This window comes from Copidosoma floridanum, unplaced genomic scaffold (genome assembly GCF_036245765.1).
Source record: "Copidosoma floridanum isolate Cflo_tuat_1 unplaced genomic scaffold, Cflo_Japanese_pri ptg000029l, whole genome shotgun sequence".
Taxonomy (NCBI): Eukaryota; Metazoa; Arthropoda; class Insecta; order Hymenoptera; family Encyrtidae; genus Copidosoma; species Copidosoma floridanum.
Window position 1 is genome coordinate 5,152,646 of NW_028321906.1, and position 18,466 is coordinate 5,171,111.

The window sequence follows — 18,466 nt, forward strand, 5'->3', positions numbered from 1 at the left end:
AAAACGCAAGAGGGGAGAGTATAAAAAAATCGCAACGACGACGGTTAGTCAGAGCAGCAGAGAGAGATATCAGTTCTCTTATCTCGCTCTCGCACACGTGTGCTCTGTTTTCGTATAGATCGCAGCCTCTCTCTCATGGGTCCAAGCTCTCTTTTAAAGCTTTTAAAGCTGTGTCCGCGCAAAACCTCTCCGTCGACTCCGTGTCTCGCGCACGTGCGGGCAATAAGAAGGGGTGGGCGAGGGGGTGTGCAGCATGATAGGAGGAGGAGAGGTGGACCGCGAGGGGGGAGGTCAGTCGGCCATTTTGTTGGTGACGCGCAGCCCGGAGGTCGTATGGGCTCCACCAGTGACGAAGCCACTGGAGTTTTGACGTGGCTGCTACGTACCTGTCCGCTTGCCCACTCCGATTGCAGCAAAGCTCGGTGACGAGAAATACGTAACTGGTAAGTAAAGTCGTCGTCGTTGCTGCACCGCGGCGGCCCCTTCTCGTGTCGTCTATCTTCTGTCCTCCGTGTGTACCCGTGTGTGTTTCTCTCTGTCTTGCTGCATCATCAGCAGCAGCAGCCGCGCTTCTGAAGCAGCTTTGCTCCACCAACCGGATGAGGACGAGGCGTCATCGTCGACCTGACTGCCAATACTCTACGGCCCACTTACCGATGAACCCGGCCCAGTTACCGTTATGTGTTGTCTGCAGCTTTTCCTCTTCTGGATTCCAACAAGAGTCCAGCAGCAGAAGCAGTATTAGCAGTACTTAGCTACGTCCACGACTTGGTGCTGTAGCTTGCACCGAGTAGACAGAGCTTGTTTATTGACGCGCGGCCACCTATTTTTAGGGGCCTTGGTTTTGCTCGCTCCTTATGTAAAGCTCCTTCCTTCTGGAGGCAAGACTTGGGCGGTAAAGTTGCTTCTGCTGCTGCTACTGCTGCTGCTGGTGCACTTCTTTGTGTCGATGTACGGGCCCAGATAAAAACACTTATAATAGTTGCTATAATGATAAAAAGTGCCAAGATGTGCCGTGATGTGTCATGTTGTTGTTGTTATGGTTGCCTGGCTGACTGATATGGTTGATTTTGGGTTGGTTGTTTTTGACACATGCCTGTCTTTTGTAACGAGTGCGCGCGGTGATGCGTGCCGCTGCTTGCAGGGGGTGCTCGTGGAGGTCCCCGGGCTATGGACAGCATGGTCGAGGAGAACGGATCTACGTCAGTGGACCCGCTGGCAGCGCCTGGATCGGCGGCTGGGGCGGCCCAGAGCGGCGACGGCACGCCTATCATCACCTCGGTACGCACTCACTCTTTCTCTTTCTCCTCTTATCTCTCTTTAATTATTATTTGCTTCTTGTTCTCGCTTTTTAGCATATAGAGCCTTCTTATTATCATCATCACTCTCCTCCTCCTCCTCCTCTTTGACTCTCTCAAACTCAACAGCAGCAACTGGTTGTCTCTGCCAGTATTGTGCAATTCATGCTGCCCTCCTCTATTTGCCAATGTATACACATCAGGACGGCCTTTTCTCTCTTCAACAAGTTTATACTTATGTCCGATTTCTTTTGACGCTTCTGTCCTATTAATTATCTTTGCAGTCCCTGTGCAACTCTGACTTTGAGCCAAACAGCTGGAACTACTGTTTTCTGTATGGTTTTGACCAGAATTTTAACTCGTTTTCTCTAACCAAGGCCCCAGTGCTGCATTTTTTCATTGTTTGATTAGACCATTCTCACTTTGTTTTTTCAGTTTTATTCTTTTTGCTTAATAATGTGACGACATTATCCTAATACATTTCTGCTAACAAACATACGTTTGTTTATTAGGTACAGTCAGTGATACAACCTAACCAGCAGTCAGTCATTCAAACGGCAGCAAACGTTCAACCTGTGGCTCTTTCCAAAGGAAACATTATTCTCGTCAGCAAACCCAGTTCAGTGATACAAACAGCGCAAGGGAGCATCCAAGCCCTTCAGGTGAGTGTTATCTGTTTGTTTTGGCTTCTGAGAGATGTTTACTCAAGAAATCTAATCTTTGTTTTTGTCTTTCTAAAAACCCTTACTCCAGGTTGTGGAAACAGCCAGTGATGACAGTTATTCTGATGAAGAAACTCCAAAAAAACGAAGGGATCTTTTGTCGAGGAGACCATCCTATAGGAAAATTCTAAACGACTTGGGTGGTGGTGAAATAGCTGGTGAGTAATATTTGGTTTTGCCTGGTTTTATGTAGTATAACTCACTACTAGTCAACTGCAACATTAATCTCAAAGTTTGCAATTAAAATATATCACAATGGTGGTGCATGTCAGTTCATACAGTCAATATAAAATGCATTCAACTTATCTTACCTATGTTAATAACGTAGCAGGTGATTGGTTCATGGTAATGGATTTATTGCTAAGAACACGATGCCATGCCAAGCTTGGTATAACAATCTTATTGGTTTTATTTACAACAAAAACTTTCAGTTTTTTTTTTCCCTTTTTATATCCTCATTCCTTGAATAACATTACCAGCCGTTTCAATCATCAGTAGTTGAAAACTATTTTTACATACTTTTTCATTGTTATCACTTTGCATTAAAGTTTATGTGTTTCATAGATGTTTTAACAAATTTGTGTATGACCTGACTGCACAAAAACTCCTTTTTCTCCCCAACTTGAAACTCAAACAATTAAATTGGTACATCTTAAAAGCGACAAATTTACATAGATTATTTAAATATTACTTGAAACTGTTAAATATTTAGTTAAAAATCTGTTCAAAAAGTTCATTAAGTAGTACAAAAATTGGAAATGATCTTAGCCAATAAAACGTGGTTGAATTGGTTGGGTGTTACAGAGGGTCGTTTGCCTCCCCTTGAATCCTCTTCTGAATGTGATTCTAATGTGGACAGTGAAGTATCTTCCCATTCGCTCCATTACCAAACAGGTTGGTCTATTATTACTTGATACGAGAGCTCTTGGCATTTCTGGTGGTTGTTTGTCCTACTGCCTTTACCATACCCTCATTCCAAGAGACTGTACTCAGTTTTTATCGAGTTGAAAAAGTTGTCCTATCCTTTGCACAAGTCATTTACTACGAAATTTCAAATTGTATATGTATATACGTACATGCTTGGTGTGGCATCATTGCTTTCGGGCCCAACACTGTAAAAATCCATTATTTATAAACTTGATTGTACAAAACTTTGGAACTTTAGAAAAATCGCTTAAATTCATTTTTCTCACTTGCTACACTCTCTGACTTGTTATTATCGCATGCTTTTAGTCATACCCGCAGGAACTATTCAAATAGCTACTCAAGGAGAAGGTGTTCCGGGGTTGCACACACTAAGCATGAGTAACACAACTTCTGCTGGTGGTACTATTGTACAATACGCTCAGGGTCAGGATGCTCAATTTTTTGTACCAGGTTTGTTCAATTTGTTCGTAAATTTTATATCTCCAAACCCATGTTTTTCAACCAATCTAACTTGAAAAATTTTTTTGTTTCTCTCATTTATAGACTGCAAATATAATTTCAATAACATTTCAGCAAGCACCGGGCATGGTGTTGTGGTCGAAGATGCAGCGAGAAAGCGCGAAATGAGGCTTCTCAAAAACAGGTAAATCCATAAAAACTGTACAATAAAAGTTTAACTTGATCTTTTCAAACGAAATGAAAAATCAATTTGTCGAAATTTGCAGGGAGGCGGCCCGCGAGTGCCGGAGAAAAAAGAAAGAGTACATCAAATGCTTGGAGAACCGTGTAGCTGTGTTAGAAAATAGAAATCAAACACTAATCGACGAACTGAAGTCGCTCAAAGAATTGTATCAGCAAAAAGCCGACTGAGGATGGTACTCATTGGTGGAGTACCATTTAAACATTAAAGTCGTTGTACAATCATGTATCTGTTGCACAGGATGCTGCACTGATTCATGTACATTGTCATTGATGTCCTTGGGCAAAAAGGGAAAGGTGATGTACGTGCACACGCATACACTCGTCTAGATAAGTGTTTCTTGTAACATATTGTATTTATGTACAACTACAAAGGCTTGTGAAACTTGCTGTTACTAAAGCGAGAAGCCAAAGTTTTACACGCAAAACAGATAACAGTCACACGAGATTGAAGTACATCATATAGATATATAGATATATATTTTTTGTTTTATTTTTTTCTTTTATAATGTATAGACGAGTAATTTTACTCTGAATGAAATGTTAAAACTAAAATGTGAGACATGGATCGTGTAGTTTTATTGCTCTGCCATATAAATGTAATTTAAAACTTTTTATTGCGAGTGTCGAGGAAAAGCTGATATTGGAAGAGCAGTGTACCTTGGGGACAGATATTTATTTGTTGTTATTAAACAACGGTGTTAATAATTGTAACGAGCATCGATGAAAATCTTGTCACTATGATGTATTTTGAAAATATTGCAACAGCACTCGGAATAACAGTTTAACGAATGCTGGAACAAATGTTACACATTTGTAAAATACAAATGTAATATAAATTTGGAGTGCCTTGCAGATTTGAGAGTATAAATATATATATATGAAAACATGTGTTATACGTAATGTAACAAATCTAATAGTATGTCAACTAAACAACTATCTATGGACAAAATATTTTTAAATGACTTAATTAATACTGAACGTTTTATGGTAGATCAAACTTACCTATATAAATAATTTTCGGTTAATAAACATCAAGATGTTGATATCTTTTTGTTGAGCTGAAGTGCAACACGAAAAACTGTGGTGTAGGTTAATCTGCAATGGTTTTGAATAAATTATTTATTATTTTCATATAAATTGGAGTTTTTTTTGTTCTATATATTGGATGCATTTGTGTCGGAGTGTCGCCAGTAATAATGTGCAAAAAGTTATGTCCAGATGTTGATTCGCTATTTTCTACTGAATAAATTGTTAGTCTTGATGTTGAGGTAGGCTGCACTAATGAAGTTTATGTCGTAACGTTAATAATTATTAAAAAAAAAAAAATGAGTTCGACTTTACATTGTAAGGTGCATCAACGTTAAAAATGAAATGTAATATCCAAAAATTAAAATGGCATGGTTCTATTGAAGAATATTATAAAACAAAAAAGAAGAGATCTTTAACTGTTTGATTAAATCTCACTTGTAATTATATGTATAGTATGTGTATATCTTGGTTACTGCGCTTATAAATTAGAGTATTGAGTATTGTAAATAGATATGATATATACATGTATTTTTACATATCATTGGCCTTCTTCAAAAAGTATTGCTTGTAAGTCTATTGATAAAAAGGTTTTATCCATTTTCCTAATCGACAGAATGAAGACCAAATCGTATGAAATATAAATTTATTTTCAGTTCAGCTGAAAGAGAAATAAATATCACTAAAGAGTAAAAAATAAATAAATAATATAAAAACTAATTTTGTACACCGAAAGAAAGAGAAGGAGAGAGTGAATAACACTAAATGTAATGGAATTCACAATAAAACTTAAGTGATATGAAATAGTAATAAACTATTTGCTGTTCAACAAAAATATTTAATTATACATGCCTTTTTACTGACTTTACACAATGAAGTCTCCTCTCCTCCCCCCCCTCGCGTAGGATTTGTAAGCTCATAAAAATTTTTTTTTTATACATATCGACTGCGATGATCAGAAATTTAATGGGTTTGCCACCTTAGTTAATAGGGTCCCCCTTATAGGCTGCCTAGTTGGCACCCCATTAGGCGCGTCACGGGGCGAACTGAGGGTCCATCGTCCATCGTAGGCTACCCCAATAACCTAGCTAAAACTGTTGAAAACAGTATATATTTCTGTGTTTGGGTTAAATATATATATTTATATACATATTATATATATATGTGACCGTGGGTGTTTTCCGCAATCGTCTTCGTCACCAGCAGGCAGCAAGGCAGCAAGTAATAGTGGGTTGCACTCTACATTATATACCATCAGGTCGGTATGTCGGTAAGTCAACTATATTATCTGGCCATCAGTTGAAATAGCAGACGACAGCGATGAAATCTTCACTTTTTTAGTGGAGAGTAGCCGATGGACTACTCTCGAGATTCCCCCGAAGCCGTATCCTTATTAGGTTTCGACATCAGGGATTAGATCTCCAACTCTATCGAGCGGAGGTCAATTATTTACGGATGACTTTCAATTCAAAATTTCATCTACAAAACTACGAGTATGAAACAAATACACAAGTCTCGAATTAGTTAACGAAAAAAAATATGCTCAACTAGTTATGAGAGCACAAAAAAAAAACATCTCAAACATGATTCAATTACTGACACAACCACTACATGCTTTGTAGCCCATTAAAAATAGCCACGTAAATAACAACCTTACGCATGTATAATATTAAAGTTAGTACAAGCATTCTATGAAATAAAGTCCGTCATGGATGAAGAAAAATTTTAAACAAGTTAAGCAATAGTCTCAGTAAGAGAAATACAAAATATAATCAGTAAAAGTAGTCAATATAATAAGCGTTGTGCTTTGTGACCCAATTTTATTACCCAAAGACATTGTGTTTTTCTGTAGAAGTGTGGTATGCTCACTGGATAAAAGTAATCACAATAACTCAGATCTCGCAAAACACGATAACCATAACTAGTACTGTTAGAAATATTAATTTACTCACAGCGAACTTTAATTATAACTCCATAATTATTTTGTCAATAAAAAAAGTTAATCGTTTTTTTTTCTGTTTTTATTTTTTTATTTTTGGACGTTCACTGCATCTTCAGCAGAAAAAAGAGAGCTCGTACCTCATGGGCAATACAGTGCAGGCGAGTTAGTTAATTTATTGAAAACATCCTTCATCCACTTTCATGACGTGATAATTATAAAAAAATAGCAGAAATAGCTAAGTACATTTTGGCAAAGTAAATTATAACAGAACATACGGGGATGAAGGTCAAAAAAGTCCGTAAACCACGTTCTTTGCCATTTTCGGTGGGGAGAAAAAATTAATTGGCACAAACAAATAATAGCATGTAGAAGCGTTTAAAAAAAGAAACAATACGAGGTGTTATGCGTCTCAATCGGTCTACAACTTTTTTCATAAAAAATAAAAAACGCTTAAAATGGCCATTTTTTTGCATTTAATTACAGCTACTTAAATGGTCTTATAAAATTTTGTTGAGCTCAAACTGTAGGTATTTGTGTAATACTTTTCTCTCTCTGGTGAAAATTTTGTTAAAAATGTTTTTAAAGTTTTGTCACTATTTGCAAAAATGTAAAAAAGCTGTTTTGTTAAAATGGCGGAGCAATTGCCAAAATATATAGCTAATTCTGCGATTTGTTAGTAATTTTTCCGTCAAAAAAGTGGACAGAGGACCTTTTTAAAAAAACTAACTCTCTTGCACTCAAACAGAGCAAGCACAAGGTACTTTTTTTATTAATAAAAAAATTATAGTTGTCCTACCCACCTACCAAGGAAGAATAAACTTAAATAAGAGTCTTTGTCCACATCAGCCTTTGAAATATGCCGTTTTTTATCGAATGACTTACCTAAAAAGCGCGCAACAACTATGTGAATATTTTCATTCCATACTTGGATGTATAAACATTTTTTTCCTCTTTATTTACGTGAAATCAGATATTATCCCTCTGCTCCTGGATAAATTTTTAAGCATAGCGATTTCTTATAATTAACATATGTGAATTTACAAATAAAGTGTTAAATATCTGATCACATTTTTTAGTATGCACTTGCAACTAGTTAACTGTGCAATAATTTGTGTATTTATAGTAACTGATATTTTTTTAAATTTAATTATAAAAATAACGACAGTTAATCAATGATATATTGGGATTGTATAATTATTGCATAGTTTCTCTGTTATAGTCATTTTTAATATTAAATTTTAATTAGCGTTAAACAAAAAGTTTTCTTGATACTTACTTTTTAATATTTACTTGAAACCACATTATCTATAAAAAAAAAAAAAAAAAAGCGAACTGCTACACAAGAGGCTTGAACGAAAAGGCAAAACACAAGGCGACGTGCGAGCTTTTAACTCTGAACACGCCGCCGTCTATGTATACGAGGCGGAGAAGTTCTATAAGCTTAAGGACGTTCGGTAGTGATTGAATTTTCCAACGAATTTTTCTGAAATTTTGACCAGACGTTTTTATTGTTGTTACAATAAAGCAGTCAAAATTTAAAAAGGTTCCTCTGTTTCGTTTTCGAGATATTGAATTTCAAAGTTAAGTCATTTTAACACTATCGCTTATGGGAGAACTGACTAAATCACAGTTTTAAGCAAATTGGGCCAGTGAATTTGGCCAATTTTTTTATATGTTACAGATAATGTTATTAATTTGATGTATACCAAGTTTTGCGACGATCGTCTGATTCGTTTATAAATAAAAAATTAAATAAAAGCTCGACCGAAACGCAACGGCAACGTCGCAAGTGGCGGGAAATTCAAAATGTTCCAGGATGTTGATCAGTAAATATCTCAATATTATTGTAGATATTTATGCATTCACGCATAAAATACAAGCTTACGTGTGTGCGTGAGTGTATGTACAGAACGCCCACCCCTTCCCATAAAAAACAATAAATGTTAATAACACGCTATTTATTTTTTTTTTTTAATTTCAAATTTATTATTTCTTCTTAAGATACAATTTTTTTGCACATTACAAAATCACATGCTCATAGTTTGAATCACTCATCTTAGAAATCATCCTACTTATCTGACATCCCATGCTGTATGAGACTTGTCAAGTCATTTAAAAATTCAAGTATTTTATTTACACTGGTAGCTCTTTTGATTAAAGGGCTTTGCCCATTTATTAGAAACGATCTTAAACCATCATTACCTTCCATAAATTTATCAACAATAATATTAAAATCTACTTTATTTTGACTTAGATTTTTAATCACTGTTTTGGGAATGATAGACGACATGGGGGAAAAAGTTGGCGAATACATTTTTTCATCAGAAATTCTTTGAATTTTCGCAAGAACATCTTTTACGGAAAAGAGTGTAGAGTGTGCAGAGACACCTGATGCGTGTACATGAACACTCACACATTTAAGACCCGTACGACGTTGCCAAATCTTCATTCATCGCTGGTTTCCCCTCACCGCGCAAATGTTTCCCCCCGCTAACACTACCGAACGTCCTTAAGTATACCATCCCAGCCAGCACAAGCTAACTTTTAGAAATCGTAGATTTGTCGTTCACAAGTTATCTTTACGATTATCAAAAAGGTAAATTGCAGAGAACTATAAGATAAGAAGAACAGTTAGCTTTGTAATGATAACATTAAGCTTTATATTTTAAGATAACTTACGTTATCTGACAAAAGGTAACTTAAAGAAAAAATTTTTAATATAACTTTACGGTAACTGGAAAACAACATCGTACAGTGGTCCTATTTGAAGTTAACTTTAGATATCTGAAAAATGTTAACGTTTAGTAGAATTAGTCAAGTAATTTTCCAGTAAACATGTAAAATTTACCGTAAAGTTATCATATTTCGAAGTCAAAGACGTTACGTTGGCTTTCTTAGTTAAATCATAACCTGCAATATTAGTCCGACCCGCGATAACGCCACGCGCACGTTTTTGTATGTAATTCATCCGTATATTGTTGATAAAAATCAGTTTTTGCCATGAACAATAAGTGCCCCAACAAATTGAGTGGAACGAATTTTGCGAAGTTGATTGTTCGTAAGTTCAATTTTTAATTTTTATTACATTTTTATGATTTAAATATTAAAGCTTAATTATATACTTTTAGATGTGAGCATAAAACATAATAAATCATTTAGAATGGAAGATGTGAAAAGTATGGGTTATTGGCTGCAGAGATCAAGCTTATAAAAAATGCTCAAAAAGCTCTCGAAAAACGAATAGCTAATGCCAAAGAAGTTGTCAAAAGAGATGCAATCAATGGAGAGAATTCGGTGTAACCTAGATTTCACCAAATCTTATTTCTAGTATTTAAATACTTACTACTTGATCAGTATTTTTAAAGCTAGTATTCAAAAACGTGATATTACTATATGACATACAAAATAAAAATATTAAAAATATTTATACGAAAAAGATTGTATTAGAGATACGATAAAAAGACATATGTTCTTCGAAGTGATTACAAATATCAGATTGTGATTAACGCTGTATTAGTTGTAATAAATCTTGTAAAAATATTTTCAATTTTTTTAAGTTTATGATAATTATATCATAGAGCAGTGTAGCTTTAACCTAAATAGATTTAATTTTTGTAACTTATCAAGTGTAAGATAGTTATGAGCTGATGCTTATAATTATCTATCATTTTTATAAGTTACAAAAATTAAATCTACTTATATGTATATATAAGAACATTCCTCTAATCTTAAAGTTAGCTTAAAGATATCTAAAAAAGTTAGCTTCTAGCATTAGTTCCATTAACTTCCATTATAACTATAAGTTACAGTTCAGTTAACTTAAGTTAAAATTTTAACTTTGAAAGCTTAACTTGCAGTTAACTTTAGATGACGTGAAGTTATTCACTTCAGTTATCTCTACGCTGGTATTAAGAGAACCATGCGTTGTCTGTAAGTTTTAGCAAAGTAACTTCCAAGTTAACTGGATCTTGACCTTTATCTTACAGAAGTTATCTTCCAGAATTCCTTAGGGTAACTCGGTGCTGGCTGGGATGTAACCGTACCACGTAGTGCATTAAAAAAAAAACTCTTACCTAAACGAAAAGTATAATCATAATCGTAGAAGTTTAAACAAATTTTTTTTTATATTCAATATGAGCACTATTACTTCGGTTAATGGCTATTTGTGTGAATCGAGGTGTGAATTATCAATGTCCAGACCGTAGCAATCACATTTTGAATTCAAATATGTATTCTGCGAAATGTAACACAGGATCTTAAATTTTCCGCGGCCATACATAAATCTAAAACATAAGCTGTGGCCAAAAATACTGATTTTTTGACCTGCTAAAGTACTTCCTTTATTTTTCAGAGCATCAAAATAGTTTTTAAAAAATATACAAAAATTTCGAAAGTTTGTATTTTTTTGAGATCTACAACTGTAGTATTCACAATTTGATGTAATTATGTCAACTTTTTACTATACTCTCCAGAAATAAATTTTCAAATAATTTTTAAATATTTATTGCCTTTACGTATACATCAGGATTGTAATTTGAATATAAGTGAAAGATATAAAAAAGTTATACTTCAATGAGACTTGCATTTTTTCTTACTACTTATACAGTAACACACACCATTAATACAAACTAAAAGATATAGCAAAAAAAATATTTAATTAATGTTTTTCAATGTTTTTAATTTTTCAAACATGAAGATGGTTCTGAAAAAAAAATAACTTCAATTTATCAGAATTGTGCAAATCCTGGGGCTGGAAACATTTTTCCCTTCGACGAAATTTTGAACTGTCGGGTTTTGGTATGAACACGAAACTACAAACCAAATCTAAGCACCATTTTTTCAGATAGTTGATTTACATGTCTTTATAAGTGGCGGTTACATTTTTTACTCTGGCAAAAATACAGGGCACTTGTGTGAATCAGTCGTGTCAAAAAACGTGAGGTAATTCTTTTTATCTATTTAATGTATATTTCTTATGTAGTACTTGGCTAAATCATTATTGGTAAGTAACTTTTTTATGTATGAGTATAAGAAAATATAGAACTACGAGTGCCATACAAACTGTATATGTTGCGCCTAAATAACGAGAAAAAACTTGACCGATTTTGAATTGTTATCCGACAACTTTGTGAGGCTGACGATGTATCAAGAAAAATAAAATTTATTGTCACTATTCGATGTAACACGTCTTTGTGTAAGATATCGAGGAAAAAATTATTCATGAAGTACTACCAACGTGTCGCTACTTTTACAAGTAAATTAATATATGTTTATAAAAAATGTTAGATTAGAAAATTTTACAAAAATATAAGAACCAGAAAGAGCTAAACCTATAAAATATTTCGCAAATAATACACCTAACGTGCAAAATTTAAAAAAGCATGCGTCAAGGCTTGTTTTCCCCAACCAGCTGGAGAGAAGTTTTTTTTTAATTTAACTACACAAAATAGATCAGGACCATATTTCCTTAAAAAAAAAGAAGCCATATACCATTTTTTTATCACCCACTGATAATGTCACACCTGTGGTGTTCCTCAGTTGGGCCATACGCGTTTAACGTCAATTTGTATGCTTAAAAACTTGCTTAACATGCGTAAAAAAGTATTTAATGCCAAGGACATTGATAAACATTATCTTAAAGTAAAAATAAAAAAAAAAGACAAAAGTCGGCAAGAGTTAGGTCCAAGTGTCTACGTATAGACACAAGGATTACTAACTCCTGCACCTTCAAGCTGGTCAAGACGACAGAGATACAGTTAACCGGTCCTCGAAACGAAGAGCACCGAACGGTCACCCATCCAAGTACTAACCGCAGCAAATGATGCTTAACTCCGGAGACCGGCGGATCTGCATTTCTACAATCGAGCCACCGAGAAGGTATTTGTTCACTGATATTTTTGAAAGTAACGATGCCTTGGCTATGCGTTGACAAAACCTCTGTTTTTCTCTCTTCCCCCCCCCCTCCCACATCGTTTCTATCGTTATCTCTTCGGTTTGTCATCGATAATTAGATGTACACTAGCCGGACATTGATTCGTTACGCGCGAAATTTAAAAAGTTTTAGAAAATTTTCAGCACCGCTGTCCCGTAAATACTATCATATATTGTATTATTTGTACTTACTACATAGCTATTTATGTAACGGTATAAGTAGGATTATGTAAACCTTTGTTATTTTTTTTAGCATGACGATTCGTCCAGAGTATTTCACAGTTTTCGTAGTGCAAAACAAACAAATATTTAGAGTTAGCTAGAGCAAGGTCACGGATTTAAAGAGATATCAAAGAAATGTTCTTCTCTCTCGCATTGTCTCTCCATTTATAATTCAAATAAGATATGCGACAGAAAACTGCGTGGAATGTCACTGTACTGACAATGCAAGAAAAATTTTAGAAACAATTTTTTCTTTTTTTTTAACATGCAGTCATCATTAAAAATTTTGAAAATTTCAAAAAAAAAAAAATAATAATAATAATAATAATAATAATAATGTCATAAAACCATGGTACATAAGTATAATAAAACGGTACTTGAATTGTTTGTTTTTCAATTACATCACAAAACTGAAGTAGGTAAAGTAAATCATTATATTATATAGCTTCTACATATTTCGAGACGTATCATGTCTTCCGAAATGCACGCAACATAATGAAAATACACATTTTTACGTGACACTTCTTAAATGTAATACATAATTTTTTTATGTCTTTTTGTTTTTAATGTATCAATTGGATTAGTCTTAATTAGATACATTTTTTATAAAAATGTTGTGTATTTATGTGTAATGTTCTGTAATTGTATATGTCATAAGTTACCTGAAATACAATTATAATTTAAAGAAAGTATTTTATGAAAAGGCAAGCACTAAGAAAGTAATTATTAAGAAATTGTAATGTCTGTACACTGGAGGCGGTCTAATTTTGTACATTATATTGTATTATTTAAGTATAGATGATATTCTGTTCTTAAATTGCTTATAATTCAAATGAGAATTGAAGAACCGAGTTACATGGTTTTTAAGTATATCTGATGAAGTATGATATTATAAATGTGGTGTGGAAAGGGAGAGAGTCCGCGAGATTTATCGATATAGCGTATTATTGGATGCGATGTATTAGATCGTTATCGATCGTCGAGTCAATGTTGATTCCGCTGTTTGCTGTACCTGGTGAGGATTTAAATAAGTTATTGTGAACTACTACGGCAACGGTAGTGTTCTATATTATCGACTGTATGGTCATAATTTTACACAATATTGTATTAGTATACCTATACCATGTATGTATATGACGGTATGGGTACTGATGATGGAAATCTTCGTTATTTATTAAGCATGACCATTATTCCAGAGTACTTCACAGTTTTACTAGGGCAAAAAACATGCAAATATACAGAGTGAGAGGATGATCACGGATTGAGACAGACAATGGAATGCGAGATGGAACGTTTATCTCTCTTGCATTGTCTCTCTATTATCTTATGATTTCAAAAAAGGTATAAGTGACAGAAAACTGAAGAATGTGACGACTTATAATAAAATGTACAGCAAAAAAACTTTAAAAAGTAATTTTTGTTTTTTAAACATGTAATCACTATTAAAAATCTAAATATTTTATTGAAAAAAAAAAAATAAATAAATAAATAATGTCATAGAAACATGGGACATAAGTATAATAAAATGGTATCTTTAAAATAAATTGCATTGTTTGTTTTTCAATTACATTGTAAAACTGAAGTAGTTCATTAAAGTACAATATTATATAGCTTCCGCATGTTTCGAGACGTATCATGTCTTCTAAAAATACACGTAACTTAATGAAAACACCTGTTTCTGCGTGACACTTCAAAAATGTTATACAGAATGTTCTTATATTTTTTTAAATGTATCAATTTAACTAGTCATAGTTAGATAAATTTAAAAGTTTCTTGAATCTTGTAAAAGAGCATTTAGCTGAACCGTAAAATATTACGATTTATGAAAATTATTTAATATAAAAATCCATAAGCGTACGTGTATGCGAAACGCTTGTTCTACGAACATCGCTGACTAAACATTTATAGTCGAAGGGTGATCATTCTCATAAGTTCATCCCTCTGTGGTTCAGAATCGTCAGCTGTTCAGCCGTGCACCCTCTTGAGAGTAGCCGATGGACTACTCTCGAGATTCCCCCGAAGCCGTATCCTTATTAGGTTTCGACCTCAGGGATTAGATCTCCAACTCTATCGAGCGGAGGTCAATTATTTACGGATGACTTTCAATTCAAAATTTCATCTACAAAACTACGAGTATGAAACAAATACACAAGTCTCGAAGTAGTTAACGAAAAAAAATATGCTCAACTAGTTATGAGAGCACAAAAAAAAAACATCTCAAACATGATTCAATTACTGACACAACCACTACATGCTTTGTAGCCCATTAAAAATAGCCACGTAAATAACAACCTTACGCATGTATAATATTAAAGTTAGTACAAACATTCTATGAAATAAAGTCCGTCATGGATGAAGAAAAATTTTAAACAAGTTAAGCAATAGTCTCAGTAAGAGAAATACAAAATATAATCAGTAAAAGTAGTGAATATAATAAGCGTTGTGCTTTGTGACCCAATTTTATTACCCAAAGACATTGTGTTTTTCTGTAGAAGTGTGGTATGCTCACTGGATAAAAGTAATCACAATAACTCAGATCTCGCAAAACACGATAACCATAACTAGTACTGTTAGAAATATTAATTTACTCACAGCGAACTTTAATTATAACTCCATAATTATTTTGTCAATAAAAAAAGTTAATCGTTTTTTTTTCTGTTTTTATTTTTTTATTTTTGGACGTTCACTGCATCTTCAGCAGAAAAAAGAGAGCTCGTACCTCATGGGCAATACAGTGCAGGCGAGTTAGTTAATTTATTGAAAACATCCTTCATCCACTTTCATGACGTGATAATTATAAAAAAATAGCAGAAATAGCTAAGTACATTTTGGCAAAGTAAATTATAACAGAACATACGGGGATGAAGGTCAAAAAAGTCCGTAAACCACGTTCTTTGCCATTTTCGGTGGGGAGAAAAAATTAATTGGCACAAACAAATAATAGTATGTAGAAGCGTTTAAAAAAAGAAACAATACGAGGTGTTATGCGTCTCAATCGGTCAACAACTTTTTTCATAAGAAATAAAAAACGCTTAAAATGGCCATTTTTTTGCATTTAATTACAGCTACTTAAATGGTCTTATAAAATTTTGTTGAGCTCAAACTGTAGGTATTTGTGTAATACTTTTCTCTCTCTGGTAAAAATTTTGTTAAAAATGTTTTTAAAGTTTTGTCACTATTTGCAAAAATGTAAAAAAGCTGTTTTGTTAAAATGGCGGAGAAATTGCCAAAATATTTAGCTAATTCTGCGATTTGTTAGTAATTTTTCCGTCAAAAAAGTGGACAGAGGACCTTTTTAAAAAAACTAACTCTCCTGCACTCAAACAGAGCAAGCACAAGGTACTTTTTTTATTAATAAAAAAATTATAGTTGTCCTACCCACCTACCAAGGAAGAATAAACTTAAATAAGAGTCTTTGTCCACATCAGCTTTTGAAATATGCCGTTTTTTATCGAATGACTTACCTAAAAAGCGCGCAACAACTATGTGAATATTTTCATTCCATACTTGGATGTATAAACATTTTTTTCCTCTTTATTTACGTGAAATCAGATCTTATCCCTCTGCTCCTGAATAAATTTTTAAGCATAGCGATTTCTTATAATTAACATATGTGAATTTACAAATAAAGTGTTAAATATCTGATCACATTTTTTAGTATGCACTTGCAACTAGTTAACTGTGCAATAATTTGTGTATTTATAGTAACTGATATTTTTTTAAATTTAATTATAAAAATAACGACAGTTAATCAATGATATATTGGGATTGTATAATTATTGCATAGTTTCTCTGTTATAGTCATTTTTAATATTAAATTTTAATTAGCGTTAAACAAAAAGTTTTGTTTGATACTTACTTTTTAATATTTACTTGAAACCACATTATCTATAAAAAAAAAAAAAAAAAAGCGAACTGCTACACAAGAGGCTTGAACGAAAAGGCAAAACACAAGGCGACGTGCGAGCTTTTAACTCTGAACACGCCGCCGTCTATGTATACGAGGCGGAGAAGTTCTATAAGCTTAAGTATACCATGTAACCGTACCACGTAGTGCATTAAAAAAAAAACTCTTACCTAAACGAAAAGTATAATCATAATCGTAGAAGTTTAAACAAATTTTTTTTTATATTCAATATGAGCACTATTACTTCGGTTAATGGCTATTTGTGTGAATCGAGGTGTGAATTATCAATGTCCAGACCGTAGCAATCACATTTTGAATTCAAATATGTATTCTGCGAAATGTAACACAGGATCTTAAATTTTCCGCAGCCATACATAAATCTAAAACATAAGCTGTGGCCAAAAATACTGATTTTTTGACCTGCTAAAGTACTTCCTTTATTTTTCAGAGCATCAAAATAGTTTTTAAAAAATATACAAAAATTTCGAAAGTTTGTATTTTTTTGAGATCTACAACTGTAGTATTCACAACTTGATGTAATTATGTCAACTTTTTACTATACTCTCCAGAAATAAATTTTCAAATTATTTTTAAATATTTATTGCCTTTACGTATACATCAGGATTGTAATTTGAATATAAGTGAAAGATATAAAAAAGTTATACTTCGATGAGACTTGCATTTTTTCTTACTACTTATACAGTAACACACACCATTAATACAAACTAAAAGATATAGCAAAAAAAGGATTTAATTAATGTTTTTCAATGTTTTTAATTTTTCAAACATGAAGATGGTTCTGAAAAAAAAATAACTTCAATTTATCAGAATTGTGCAAATCCTGGGGCTGGAAACATTTTTCCCTTCGACGAAATTTTGAACTGTCGGGTTTTGGTATGAACACGAAACTACAAACCAAATCTAAGCACCATCTTTTCAGATAGTTGATTTACATTGTCTTTATAAGTGGCGGTTACATTTTTTACTCTGGCAAAAATACAGGGCACTTGTGTGAATCAGTCGTGTCAAAAAACGTGAGGTAATTCTTTTTATCTATTTAATGTATATTTCTTATGTAGTACTTGGCTAAATCATTATTGGTAAGTAACTTTTTTATGTATGAGTATAAGAAAATATAGAACTACGAGTGCCATACAAACTGTATATGTTGCGCCTAAATAACGAGAAAAAACTTGACCGATTTTGAATTGTTATCCGACAACTTTCTGAGGCTGACGATGTATCAAGAAAAATAAAATTTATTGTCACTATTCGATAAAACACGTCTTTGTGTGAGATATCGAGGAAAAAATTATTCATGATGTACTACCAACATGGGTCGCTACTTTTACAAATAAATTAATATATGCTTATAAAAAATGTTAGATTAGAAAATTTTACAAAAATATAAGAACCAGAAAGAGCTAAACCTATAAAATATTTCGCAAATAATACACCTAACGTGCAAAATTTAAAAAAGCATGCGTCAAGGCTTGTTTTCCCCAACCAGCTGGAGAGAAGTTTTTTTTTTAATTTAACTACACAAAATAGATCAGGACCATATTTCCTTAAAAAAAAAGAAGCCATATACCATTTTTTTATCACCCACTGATAATGTCACACCTGTGGTGTTCCTCAGTTGGGCCATACGCGTTTAACGTCAATTTGTATGCTTAAAAACTCGCTTAACATGCGTAAAAAAGTATTTAATGCCAAGGACATTGATAAACATTATCTTAAAGTAAAAATAAAAAAAAAAAGACAAAAGTCGGCAAGAGTTAGGTCCAAG

General features: G+C 33.3%; 1 protein-coding gene across 4 annotated transcripts; it reads left to right on the forward strand.

Annotated features, from left to right (window-relative positions):
* The first annotated feature begins 305 nt into the window (after nt 1-305).
* CrebB (Cyclic-AMP response element binding protein B) lies at nt 306-4,786 on the forward strand. Of its 4 annotated transcripts, none has more exons than XM_023391524.2 (8): nt 306-443; nt 1,145-1,281; nt 1,811-1,960; nt 2,052-2,178; nt 2,825-2,914; nt 3,254-3,397; nt 3,491-3,590; nt 3,673-4,786. In XM_023391524.2, exons 2-8 carry the CDS (start codon nt 1,171-1,173, stop codon nt 3,815-3,817), a joined length of 867 nt encoding a protein of 288 aa, XP_023247292.1. In that variant the 5' UTR covers nt 306-443; nt 1,145-1,170; the 3' UTR covers nt 3,818-4,786. The 4 variants fall into 4 exon arrangements, with proteins under 4 accessions (XP_023247292.1, XP_014216352.1, XP_014216353.1 ...); XM_014360866.3 differs by having other exon boundaries at nt 3,521-3,590; XM_014360867.3 differs by lacking the exon at nt 2,825-2,914.
* Nucleotides 4,787-18,466: the final 13,680 nt, after the last annotated feature.

Excerpts from the sequence above, each read along its gene's own strand:
- CrebB (XM_023391524.2), top strand. The coding sequence starts at position 1,171 with ATGGACAGCATGGTCGAGGAGAACGGATCTACGTCAGTGGACCCGCTG. Across the intron at positions 1,961-2,051 it reads GGAGCATCCAAGCCCTTCAG|GTTGTGGAAACAGCCAGTGA; the intron begins GTGAGTGTTATC and ends CCCTTACTCCAG. Across the intron at positions 3,398-3,490 it reads TGCTCAATTTTTTGTACCAG|ACTGCAAATATAATTTCAAT; the intron begins GTTTGTTCAATT and ends TCTCATTTATAG.